General features: G+C 49.1%; 1 protein-coding gene across 2 annotated transcripts in view; it reads right to left on the reverse strand.

Annotated features, from left to right (window-relative positions):
* The window catches only part of PIK3C2B (phosphatidylinositol-4-phosphate 3-kinase catalytic subunit type 2 beta), a 497,568-nt gene that overhangs the window by 332,037 nt on the left and 152,470 nt on the right, over positions 1 to 13,061 (reverse strand). For both annotated transcript variants that reach the window (XM_069633113.1, XM_069633114.1), the window contains exons 3-4: positions 7,074 to 7,174; positions 4,179 to 4,333 (exon numbers count right to left, since the gene is read on the reverse strand). In XM_069633113.1, coding sequence (XP_069489214.1) covers positions 4,179 to 4,333; positions 7,074 to 7,174 — 256 coding nt within the window. The remainder of the gene's footprint in view (positions 1 to 4,178; positions 4,334 to 7,073; positions 7,175 to 13,061) is intronic.

Raw genomic sequence — 13,061 nt, forward strand, 5'->3', positions numbered from 1 at the left:
CAATTCTTTCTGGACTAAGGACAAATCCTAGATAATGAACAGAAGTAACGTGAAACAGGCATTTCTCAGGTTTGGCTAGGAGTCTGTGTTCACGTAGTCGTTGTAAGACTGACTTTACATGCTCTTCATGCTTTAAAAGATACTTGGAGTAAATCAAGATATCATCCAGGTAGACAATGACTAAGAGAAACAGCATATGAGAGAACACCCTATCCATGAATCGTTGAAAGACTGCAGGGGCATTAGCAAGTCCAAAGGGCATGACCAGATATTCGAAGTGTTTAAAAGGTGTTCTAAAGGCTGTTTTCCATTCGTCTCCTTCCTTGATACGAATCAGATGATAGGCACCCCTGAGATCCAGTTTCATGAAGATTATAGCACCTCTCACCGCTTCCAGGATATCCGAGATCAAGGGTAAGGGGTAGCGGTCCTTGAGGATGCATCGATTTAATCCACGATAATCGAGGCAAGGTCTAAGTTCTTTGGTGTCCTTCTTGGGAACAAAGACCAGCGAGGCTCCAGCTGGGGATTTCGATGGTTTTATGGTGCCATTTTCAAGGTTGGTATCCAAGTATTCTCGGAGGGCTTTTTTTTCAGGTTCGGATAGGATAAACACCCTCCCAAAGGGAATCACTGTTGAAGGCTCTGTGTCTATGGCGCAGTCTTCAGGTCTGTGAGGGGGTAGAGCCTGAACTTTGGCAGTTGAAAACACATCAGCATAACTTTGATAGGCCTTTGGGACCTGAATGATATTGGAAACCATGAGTGCCTCTTGTTGATCTTCTGGATTACTTTCAGACAATATCGAGGAGGGATCCGGGGATAAACAATGAGACAGACAATACTCTGAACCAAGAAACAAGGATCCTGCTGTCCAATTGATCTATGGATTGTGTTTCTGCAACCAGGGCATGCCTAGTACCATGGGGTAGTGGGCTGATTTGATAATATCAAACGATCAATTCCTGGTGATGGTTTATTGAAAGTTGTATTTCCTTGGTCTGCAAGGATATGGGTCCTGAACTGAGGGGTCTTCCATCAATTGCCTCCACAGGTTGCATTACACCCCGGGCTTCATATGGAATGTGGTGCTTAAAGACCCAATCTTGATCAATGAATACTCCCATAGCCCCACAATCCACCAAGGCCAGGATGGGGTAGGTCTCCTTCTTTGATAACGATAAGAAGGCTTGTAGAACCACTAGGTTGTCCTGGTCCAGGAGAGTTCAAGGATGGAATAGATGTGGAGCAAACATCTCTCTACCGACACCTTGCTCCATCTTGGATCGGGAGCTGGCGTTTCTCGAATGCCGTGGAGGGGCTAGAAGGCATTCTCTAACCAGGTGTTTATTCAATGCACAATACATGCACAAGCCTGTGTGGATCCTTCTCATCCTTTCTTGTGCGGAAATGGGTCCACAGAAGGCTCCTATTTGCATGGGTTCCGGGTCAGTGTCAGGGGTTGAAACAGGATCAGTTTTTACTGAAGTCTCAAGAGAACTTTTCTGGAAGGGCATCTTGGTCTTTTTTTCTCTCTGCCTTTCTTTCCTGGATACGAAAGTCTATCTGCATGGCTAAATCCATAAGAGCCTGGAATGAGCTAGGACGAGCCACTCTGGCTAATTCATCTTTTATATCCTCGTTTAGGCCCCTACGGAAGAGAGTGAAACTTGCTTCTGAGGACCAATCTGCTTCCTTGGCCAATTGTTTGAATCTTGTGACATACGTTAGCATGTCCTGGGATCCTTGCCGAAAGTCAAGTAGGAGTTCCTGGGCACTATAAACCTGTTCTGGTCGGTCGAACATGGTTTTGAGAGCCTGTATGAATCCGTCATAATCATCTAGGAGGGCATCTCCAGAATTGACTAAGGGAGTAGCCCAAGTCAATGCATTTCCTGCGAGGTGCGAGATTATAAAGCCCACCTTTGCCCTAGAAGTTGAATAATAATAGGGCTTAAAGGTAAAATGCACCAAACAGGAGTCCAGGAATCCACGAAGGGATTTTGCAGACCCATCATACTTGTCTACGACACCACCCAGTAACACTCTCCTTTGTAGCGGAATCACGAGACAAAACAAGTTGCTTTAATGCAGCATTTTCCGCTTTTAAGTTCTGCACCTCGGTTGTTAGTGCTTGAATGCCACGCATGAGATCCTGGACGGCCTTTTCCATATCGGTTTCAATATCGGTCGTTCCGCGTCTCAAACTGTCGTGAATCTCCCCCCGTCTCACCTGAGATCGCTTCTTGCAGGGATCCGCGGGAAGATTCTTCTTGCGGGCGGATCAGGTTTTGTACAGGCCAGCACAAGTCTCTTCCGACTCCAGCGTGCGTTCAGCATTCCAGGATACTCGCGGGTTCAGGACGTCCAGGAAGGAAGAAGCGGTTACAAGGATACGTGGATTCCAGGAACAGGGTGGAAAGGTGAGGGTGGTAGGAGTGGGAATAAGGGTCCAGGAACTTGGATAACAGAAGGGTTCGCCAAGCTGTGAAGTACACGTCTAGTCACTACCTGTTGATAGCGTTGAGACGCTTGGGGCCGCGGGGGCGTGGCATATTTATGGGATGTACTACGTCTGCCGTGAAGGCTGGTGCAAGGCGTGTCACGTGATACGGCCATGTTGGGAGAAACAATGAATGCAAGCCCCGCCGCGATAAGGACCAGGAAGTCCAGAAGCGGCACGTTCTGTGGGTCATGGCAGCTATGGGAAACCTTTGGGTAAGAAATTCTTTGGTTTTAGGAGATACCCATCCAGAACCAGAGGCTTGTCCAACGTGTCCTGTATGAGGGCAGAGATGGTGACATTAGGATCATTATCTAGCTCAATGTTAGTTAAAGAATCATCGAAAAGTCCCAGCCAAAAGGAATTGCAGAAATCTGTGTCCATAACAACTATGGCTCCCCCTTTAGCGACCGCTTGCAACGTAATAGAGTGGTCTTCAGATAATTCTCTGACCAATCATGCTTGATGTTGCCTCAGATCTGATTGTGTGTGGATGGTAATTTATTGCTTGTAAATCATTGATTGTCTTAGTGTCAAACATTTCTATAACTGTGTTATGTACCTGGAGACGAAAGGTACTCTATATGTTAGCAGATGACCCTCTTATGCGTTTCCCCCCCATAACCCGGCTATACAGGTTTCACCTCTACCCGCTTACACAATGAAATTAAAAAGTTTGACTTTGAAAAAGCACTGCCTCTGTATTGTGGTCGCTGCATGGCACTTCTGGGCCAAGTGCCAGACCAATCAACAAAATTATACAAAAAACACATGCACTATGCCATGAGCCTGCTCAGATGGACCAGGCCAAAAGGAGCCATAGCACACTATGCAAGGAGGCTGCTCAAACAAAGCGGACCTCAAGGAACCATAGCACACTATGCCAAGAGGATGCTCTGATGGACCAGGCCAAAAGGAGCCAGAACACACTATACAAGTAGGCTGCTCAAACGAAGCTTACCCAAAGGAACCACAGAACACTATGCAAGGAGGCTGCTCAGATGGACCAGGCCAAAAGGAGCCATAGAACACTATGCAAGGAGGCTGCTCAAACGAAGCTGACCGAAAGGAACCCTAGCACACTATGCCAAGAGGATGCTCTGATGGACCAGGCCAAAAGGAGCTGGACACACTATGCAAGGAGGGCTTCTCTGGTGGACCAGGCCTAAAAGGCACTATTGCACACATGCCATGAGCTTGCTCTGCTCAACTGACCCGGCCTGAAGGAACCATAACATACTATGCCATGAGCCTCCCGACACCGACCGGCTCAAAGGAACCATGACGCACTATGCCAGGATCCTGCTCACACCATCCAGACACAGAGAGACAAGAGTTAGCTTTGACCCTAGGCCTGCAGGTGATGCAAGACATTATGCCAACAGACTGTGTTGAAGGGACTGGCTGCAAAGGGGTCAAAACACCTGTCAGCTAGCATGTGACTGACTGCTGCAATGCCACTGGTGCGTCACAGGTACCAGGCAGCTAGGAAATGTGTAGATTTCCTGGAGAGAATTATTCTATCCATACTGAATTACACAAAAGTGTAGACATTCGTGTACAGATTGTATGCATACACAAACATGCACACACTTGGAGGATCAAAACATGTGTACTGGTCAACCAAAGATATGCATCCTGTTGTGACATTACAGTGGTAGGTTGTGAGACTTACAATCACAGGTGAAGGTCAGCGGCTCGGGGAGGCTGTCGCACACGACTGTCACCTTCAAGCTGACACCGAGTCCCAGGTGTTCTGCGCTCAGGTTCACTGGACTCCAGACAAAGCCGGTACTGATGAAGTCCCTGCTGCTGTGATCAGCGCGCAGCCTGCGGGGAGGAGAGAAGAGGGGGTGTTAGAATATGGAGCAGAGGAGAAAGACCTGGGTGGCAAGAGGAAGGGAGCAGGCAAAGAGAAAAAGAGAAGATAGAGGACAAAGAAAAGGGGCTGAAGGCGGTTTGTAGAAGGCGACATGGGTTGAAGATGGAGCAGAAAAGTATGATGTGTGGCAAAGAAAAGAGAGGGTGTCAATAAATGGTAAAGGAAATGGGCAAAAAAGAAATGGGCGTAAAGATGAAAGGCAAGAGGAAGCAACAGAACAAAGATGAGGCCACAAGGTGACAATGGTGGCAAAAGGAGGTGGACAGCGGGTTTAGAGATCGAGGAGAGGTCGGACTGGCTGCTCTCCAATCTCTCCCTGTCCACAGGCATTAGCCAGTCATCCTCCATCATTAGGAAATCCGCTGTGGTCCCCTCCTTTTGCATGCCAGTCTCTCCTGCCCCACCACTTCAGAACATGCATCATCAACTGATCAACCGATTCAGGGATTCCAGAGCAGATCATCCACTGATATTTCTCTCAATCACATCTGCAAGTGTCCAAGCACGGCTCCCCACTCGCACCTCTTGCCCATGCTCATTCGACTTGGCACGGTGGATCACCCCTCCCCATCTCCAAGGCTTTTCCTTCCTTGTCTTCAAGGACACTGTACTCTACTTGGTTTCCATCTCGGAGCGTTCCATCGCCATCTCATGGAACTTTAATATCTCCTCCCCTGAAGGAGAAGTCCTCGGCCCACTCCTGCGCTGGGAAAGCTCAGAAAATCCTTTGGCTTCCACAGGTAGCTTCATGCAGATGGGAGCCAGATCCTTTTCTCCTTTACCCACCTCCCGCCCCTTCGGAAGTGCATCACCTGCCCCCTCATCACTATCCGTCAATGGACTGCTCTGTGCTGCCTGATGTTCTCGTGCTCCCCGCCTCCAAGGCCAACCTCCGCTTTCCCCCCAACTCCTGCACCCCTGCCCTCCCCACTCTCACTCATGGCTCACAACCATGGGGACTTGAGAACCAAGTAGTCCATCACGACAGCTGCCAGGATTAACCTTCACAATGTAAGGAAGGCCTGCCCCACCTCACCTACCACTCACTCACTCACTCACTAGAACTCCAATCTTCACCCCAGTGCTCAGCGAACTTGCTCGCCTACTCTTTGGTCCTGGCCTCTACGCTTTCACGCCCCTAAGCAAAGTTCTCCCCTTTGCTACACAGAACACTGTGGCACCCTACCCCGATCTTCCAGTCCTTCTAGATGCCCTCACCACGCTGCATGGCTCCCCCGTTCAAAATCACTCTCTCCAAGTTCCTATTTCTCGGCTTCATATCTGTGTCTCCCACCAAATTATCTTCCCTACTTCATCTTCCTTTACTCACCCTCTAAACTCAGTTAACCACTTCACTCTCCAAAACCAGGGGGTCCCTCGCCGTCTACTTACCCCTTCACTGGAATATGCCTCCCTCCAGCCAGGGCAGGCCTTAGCGGCAGCACCGCCCCTAGCCGTTCAAGCACAAAATGTGGCAGCCTATCCTCCTGCCCCCCGCAGTCAATGGGGCAAGGGGGGGGCTCCCCCACCCCCAACTCCTCGCTCCGGCGCCTGGCAGGGAGCTAATCACTGGAATAGGGCGCTCATGCTAATGCGTGAGCGCCCAATTCCAATGAACACCGCCTCGCTCCCGCGTCAGAGCGGGAAGTTATCATCCAAATAGGGTGCTGATGCATTTAACAACAAAATGTCGCCTGCCGCGCCTTCTCCCACTATGTCAGCTCGGGGAAAGCTCTTGAAAGCTGGTGGGGGGCTAATGGCGCCCTGGGGGATATAGCGCCCCGGGCAGTCACCCGGCCGGCGCCCGGACCCCAGCCATCAAAGCAAACTATTAGTGGAAACCTTCGGAGCAAGGCTTAATCCCCACCTACTAGCCGGGGAAGTGGCGTCTGCCAGTACCCCCCGAAACCTACATCTTCCCGAATTCCAGTCACAAATGCATCTTTGTAAACCCTGGAAGTAGTCCCGCAATACACAGCTCATCTATGTCCGCTCCCAGGTCACTGTCCCTATACACACTCGCCTCAACAACCATTGCACACTGTATAGACACCCTCCCAGGAAATGCCGGGCACGTGTGATGTATTCTCTATACAGATTTTCTCTTTGAAATTATGTAATTGTTAAATAAATGAAACATTAATAGAAGATGACATGGAGGAAAAGGAGGGTCTGAAAGGAACACAATGGCTAAACGAGTGAAAGAGAAAAGCCTGGGTCAGGAGGAGGAAAGCTCAGCATGGGGTGTGTGTGGGGGGGGGGGGAGGGAGGGCGCGTCTTCAAGCAGAAGCCTGAACAATTGACTGGGAAAGGAAGATTGGAAGAGACTCACTGGACATGGTGGAAAGAAAGGAGGGCAACTCGAATGAAATAAAAACAGGCACGTGACAGATAAGTAGTTATAAAGGCCAGACCAGGTGAGTGATACAAGAGAAGGAAGAGGCAGAGAGAAAAAGGGAAGATGAGCAAGGGAGTGATGAAACGAAAAAGAGATGAATTCAGAAGAGAAAAAGGAGGAGGGGGAGGGTAGAAAAAGAAGAATACCCCGCTGCCCTCCGATGGGCCAACAGCAAAGCTAGCCAATGCCATCTCCTGCTTGCTCGGCACAGCCTGCACCCCGCCCCATCGGTGGGCAGGCGCGAGAGGCAGGAGCAGAGGGCAGTGCGTGCTGGGCCCTCGACTACTTACCCATCCAACATGTGGCAAAAGGCGGCCACCTCCTCATCCCGCTCCTCCGAGACCTCGAAGAGTTCATAGCCGTTGGAGACGCAGGGTGCCCGCAGAATGCCCTAGGGTGGAAGAGAGAGGGTTAGAGCCTGAAGTGTGGGGGGGTTTGCAATACATCTCCCATGATCTCTCGGCTAGGGCTAATGGGAGCTGTAGTCCAAAACATCTGAAGGGTTGAAGAACTCGGGTTCTAGGCTAAATATGCATTACCACAATCACCAACAAATGGAGGGCAGGGGGGTTAAGAATTAAACAGGCAGAGCAGGTCAACAGATTAAAAAGCAATCTCATATACAAGTTACAGCAAGTAAAATCTAAGCACTAGAAATACAAAGTAAAACATTCTCAGATACTTGTGTTGGGTAATGGCCAGGACACTGCGATGGCCCCAGGGGCCAACGATGCACATTGGGCCGATTCATAGAGTTGGTGGCCCCATAAAAGAAGCCCCAGTGGTGACCTAGCCCGCAGACGACCCAGAGAGATGGAAGACTCGGAGCCTTGGCTAGACACACCACACACAGCGTGAAGAGGTCTCCTCAGGATAGAGGTCTTGGAGCGCAATCTTGCCCGACCTTTCTCATGAGGGAGTCTTCCTTGCAGGATCCAGGCGGCCCGTCACCAACAGTGAAAGAATACATTACTTGCCTTTCGCAAATCAGGCAGTCTTGGCGCCAGGGCACAAGTCCTAAAACAAGAAACGAATAAGCCTACAGATACCGAACACGACATCAAGTGACAGACAGCACGGGGATGGCAGACTCTTTTAGTAACTGTGGTTTATCTGCCCCCTTGGCTTAAAATCCCAAATTAGAATACCCCTCGTCATGTTGGCAGCTAAGGGCCACCTTTCCCTCCTAGCACCACTCCTTGGCCATTCACCCATAGGTAGAGTGCGCTGCGGTGGACGGCTCAAGGCCTGGCTTTATGGTCCCTTGATAAATGTAGGCTTGCCATAACCACTACACACAGTGATGAGAGCTTAGTAGCCCCCGGATAGCTGAAACACTTGCACCTGTCCAGGGACAACTTGAGATTTCTACAAACTCTCCTGCTACCGTAGACCCCACCCATAAGGGCCTGTGTGGCACTGGCAGCCCCCGCTTTTATGAAATCCTGGGCGCTGGCATTGCAGCTCGCTGTTCTGAGATCACATCTGATCTGCAGTTCAACAGAACTCATGTTTTTACATGTGCCAAACAAGCAATCGCGGGGACATGCATTACACAGCTTTCAGCAGCTTAGTTTCGTGAATGCAGGTACTTTGTGGAGTTTTTTTTCCCTTTGAGAAACACTTACACAGATAACAAAAGCAACTTTAAAAAGCAGAGACAGGTTTAATGACATCCCCTTGTACTTGGGCAGGGGACAGTCACTGGTTGGCCCCACATACCTTTATAGGGCCCCTGTATGTTTTACTGGAAAAGACTACGCTTCCCAGAAGGCCTTTCCCAATGCTTCATGTCCACCGTAGCAGGATAAGGTTTGGTGAAGAGAGGAACACCTGAGGCTGGCAGGTGCGAGCTTCCTGCACACCCTAGACATGTGATCGTTAGTCATCTTTAAAAGCCTCAGTTTGCTTCAGCCCACCAGTAGTCATTGTTGCAGTGTTCTTGTTCGTGCTTCAGCCCAGCGGTAGTCATTGTTGCAGTGTTCTTATTCGTGCTTCAGTTTGCTTCAGTCCAGCGGTAGTCATTGTTGCAGTGTTCTTGTTCGTGCCTCAGTTTGCTTCAGTCCAGCGGTAGTCATTGTTGCAGTGTTCTTGTTCGTGCCTCAGTTGTCTTCAGCTCAGCGGTAGTCATTGTTGCAGTGTTCTTGTTCGTGCCTCAGTTTGCTTCAGCCCACCGGTAGTCATTGTTGCAGTGTTCTTGTTCGTGCTTCAGCCCAGCGGTAGTCATTGTTGCAGTGTTCTTATTTGTGCTTCAGTTTGCTTCAGTCCAGCGGTAGTCATTGTTGCAGTGTTCTTGTTCGTGCCTCAGTTTGCTTCAGTCCAGCGGTAGTCATTGTTGCAGTGTTCTTGTTCGTGCCTCAGTTGTCTTCAGTCCAGCGGTAGTCATTGTTGCAGTGTTCTTGTTCGTGCTTTAGTTTGCTTCAGCCCAGCGGTAGTCATTGTTGCAGTGTTCTTGTTCGTGCCTCAGTTTGCTTCAGCCCAGCGGTAGTCATTGTTGCAGTGTTCTTGTTCGTGCCTCAGTTTGCTTCAGTCCAGCGGTAGTCATTGTTGCAGTGTCCTTGTTCGTTCTTGTTCGTGCCTCAGTTTGCTTCAGCCCAGCAGTAGTCATTGTTGCAGTGTTCTTGTTTGTGCCTCAGTTTGCTTCAGTCCAGCGGTAGTCATTGTTGCAGTGTTCTTGTTCGTGCCTCAGTTTGCTTCAGTCCAGCGGAAGTCATTGTTGCAGTGTTCTTGTCTGTGCTTCAGCCCAGCGGTAGTCATTGTTGCAGTGTTCTTGTTCGTGCCTCAGTTGTCTTCAGCCCAGAGGTAGTCATTGTTGCAGTGTTCTTGTCCGTGCTTCAGCCCAGCTGTAGTCATTGTTGCAGTGTTCTTGTTCGTGCCTCAGTTGTCTTCAGCCCAGCGGTAGTCATTGTTGCAGTGTTCTTGTTCGTGCCTCAGTTTGCTTCAGCCCAGCGGTAGTCATTGTTGCAGTGTTCTTGTTCGAGCCTCAGTTGTCTTCAGTCCAGCGGTAGTCATTGTTGGTGTTCTTGTTCGTGCCTCAGTTTGCTTCAGTCCAGCGGTAGTCATTGTTGCAGTGTTCTTGTCCGTGCTTCAGCCCAGCGGTAGTCATTGTTGCAGTGTTCTTGTCCGTGCTTCAGCCCAGCGGTAGTCATGGTTGCAGTGTCCTTGTCCGTGCTTCAGCCCAGCGGTAGTCATGGTTGCAGTGTCCTTGTTCGTGCTTCTTTATTCTTAGTTTTCCATTTCCTAGTTCCTGTTCCCAGATCGCTGGATTTGGCATTTAGTGCGCCGATTAGCATTTTCTGCTTCCTGGATTCCCTTTTTGGCTTCCTCGGTTTTGCAGACAGTGCTTTCGTTTCTGTCCGTCTCTCTCGTTCTTAAAACCTTGCTGTGCAGTGTAAGCGTGCTCCTTTAGACACTGCCCTTTGGGACAATTCTTATTTTTGTTGCCTTTTCTTTTCCTTCCCTGGGAGGGGATGAGGGGGGGCGTTGTTTTGGGCTTGTAATTTTGTTTTCCCTGCTCCTGTGCATTCCCTTCCTCGTGTAGTCCATTCCTGGTTTTCCCTTTTACATCTCATCTGGTTGCCTATTGATTGTTAGGTGTGGTGTGTGCTGTTGTGTACAGCTTTTGTGCGACTACCTAGAATTCCGCACTATCCTATGAGCACTGCTCCTACTTGTCCTTTGTCAAGAGTCTTCAGTATTAATTAATGATAATGGTTTATTATTTGCATAGCGCGTTTGCCAAAGCACTGTACATAGAATACATTTACATACAGTTATCAGCCAAAGCAAAGTTGGTACTGATTTAGTGACCTCGGAAGGATAAACGGCGGAGCTGGGACTCAAACCTGCAAACTCTGCACTTCTAGCCTTTCTTGGTCGCTGTTTGTTCAGCAAAGATCCTGGGCTTTCGCCAACATTCAGAGTAGAGTGTCCTGTCCTTGCAAGAATTGTTTTTAAGTTACTTCATATAATACCATCAGGGGTGTCCGCTCACAGACCCGGTCATTGCTTGTTCTATATGTGGGCTTAGCTCGGACAGGGCCTGCAAAGCATTTCTGGAGAAGGACCTTTCTGACTTTCCTTGTAATCACAAGGAGCTTCAAAGAGCTACTTGCACACCCTTCGTGTGGGTTGCATGTTCATGTTGTTTGATACATACTTATTTACTGTGTGATCTTGCACACATTCCCCTTTCCGTATTCTTTGCACTTTGGTTGCTCATGACAAAAGGGAACACATCTGCAGCATTCTGAATTGCATGGTTTCTTTCAACTTTCTTGCTGGAGAGATCAGAAGGGAAAGTTCACAGAACATGTTTGATTCGTGGGAGAACCAAAAAGAGTGACACAGTAAGGGCTCCTTCAAGATAAGAAATACACGCCTATTAGCAGCAGGGTGGACAAACCAAGCTTACAAACTGTACTCCTGGTACAGTAAGCACCACAAGAGTCACAAGGATGAACCCTTGCTAGGACAAACACACACAAAGCTTAACGGAGCGTTTTCTGACCACAGAAACACATGCTGGCAGTAAAGAGACTCAATTCAAAGCAGGCAACCTCATGAGTAGAGAAGAATTTCTACACACCCAGTTCTATGGAGGAATCCAAAATGGCAACTGGTCTTGATAGAACCTTAGGCCAGCCCCCTTGCCAACCACATGTTCTACCCATGGTGAAAACACAGGTCAACCCAGCCCACACATTCTAGGCACAACCCATATTAAGCACCTGTAGAGGGTCAGATGGGCGCGTCATGCATAGCTCCCGCCCACTCCCCTCCACACTGGAACAGCAGGAGAAGAGCCCTATGTGGGCCTCCGGGTATCATCCCAATACTGCATCGAGTGTATGAGAGACGATATGCACTCGGATAACAGTATCGAATGTGCCCTCGCACTGGCAGGGTGGATGTCTGCACACACCATTGGACATCAAAGAGATATAAGTGAAATCTGACGAGAGCAGAGTGACGTCATCAAGGAAAGACACTAAGACGCACTGAAGCGATATGCAAATACTTAAAGAATAAAGATGTAACTGGAGTTATAATAGAAACATCTAATCGAATATGAAGAAATCCTATGCACCAAAGGAATAAGTGAGAAGAGATGAAGTGAATGTACGCGTGGTAGCCGAGACATATAGAAGTAAACTTAACGTGATTGAAGCAGCCATGAGAAGAACTCGTGTTGAAACCAATCAAGCTACCTAGGTGACAAAACAGGGCTGCAGAGTCAGGGGACGCTGCAAAACCAGTTTCGCGTGAGGAATAAAGAAGAGTCTATTGGCCTGGGATCAAGGACGCCCCATCAAGGAATAATTTCAAGGCACAAGGGAGTCAAGAGGATAAGCCATGTACGTAACTGTCAGGATTCGTCCATGGAAGCTGTGGAGCTCATGGCGTCTCCAATAATAGTATACATCGGTCTAGTCCTCACCCAACATGGCGTCGCTGGGCTATAAGACGCAACCACGCCCCCTTTCCGGCGCGTTGTATCTGTGTTTCCTTCAGACTCTTCAACGCTGCGAGCTACGGATCGTCCTTCCACAGTTCTTCTTAGAGTTCCCCGCTAAACCCTTGACTGCCGTTCACTCGGACCTTCATATCTTGTATTCTTTCCCTTCTCTCCTGTGTTCCAGTTTCTGCCTTCCCCTGTTATATTCTTCCTGTCCTGTCCGCTAGTTTCGCACTTACCCGGTGTTTGCAGCGGTATTGTTTCGGTTTTCCTTCCTTGACCGCGGTACTGTTTTTCCCTTTTCATTTCGCAGCGCCGCGGCACTCCCGTTTTGTTTGCGGTCGCGGAGCTGTTTAATTTGGCGTCCGCGATCTCAACTTGGGTACCTTCACTCTCTGGGTGCTGCCAGAGCTCTCGGTAAGTGGGAACTGTTCTATATATATTATTCCCTTCTTATTTCTCCCATCGAAGTCCAAGCTTCCTTATACTGTTATTCCGCATCTACAACCGGAAGTAGCTCCGAAAGGACTTCGAGATCTCTACAGTCTTTGGCAATCCATCTCAAGGAAGAAATACATCCTACCAGGGTTTTCTGTGCCTTTTTGGCTTTTTCCCTGCCATTGGAGGTTTGGCTCCTCGGGGTTCCCCTTGGGCAGGTGTTCCTTCCCTGTCAAGGTGGCCTCTGAGGGAGCCAGGCCTTATTTACGCGATAAGAAGAAGAAGACATCCCAAAGACAGTTGCCTGCCGAAGACAAGAAAGCTAGGAGAAGACCCACCACAGAAACCAAGGACAACATCTCAGAAGGGTCAGGTGAGGAGG

This window comes from Ambystoma mexicanum, chromosome 13, assembly GCF_040938575.1.
Source record: "Ambystoma mexicanum isolate Mex_15411 chromosome 13, UKY_AmexF1_1, whole genome shotgun sequence".
Classification (NCBI taxonomy): domain Eukaryota; kingdom Metazoa; phylum Chordata; class Amphibia; order Caudata; family Ambystomatidae; genus Ambystoma; species Ambystoma mexicanum.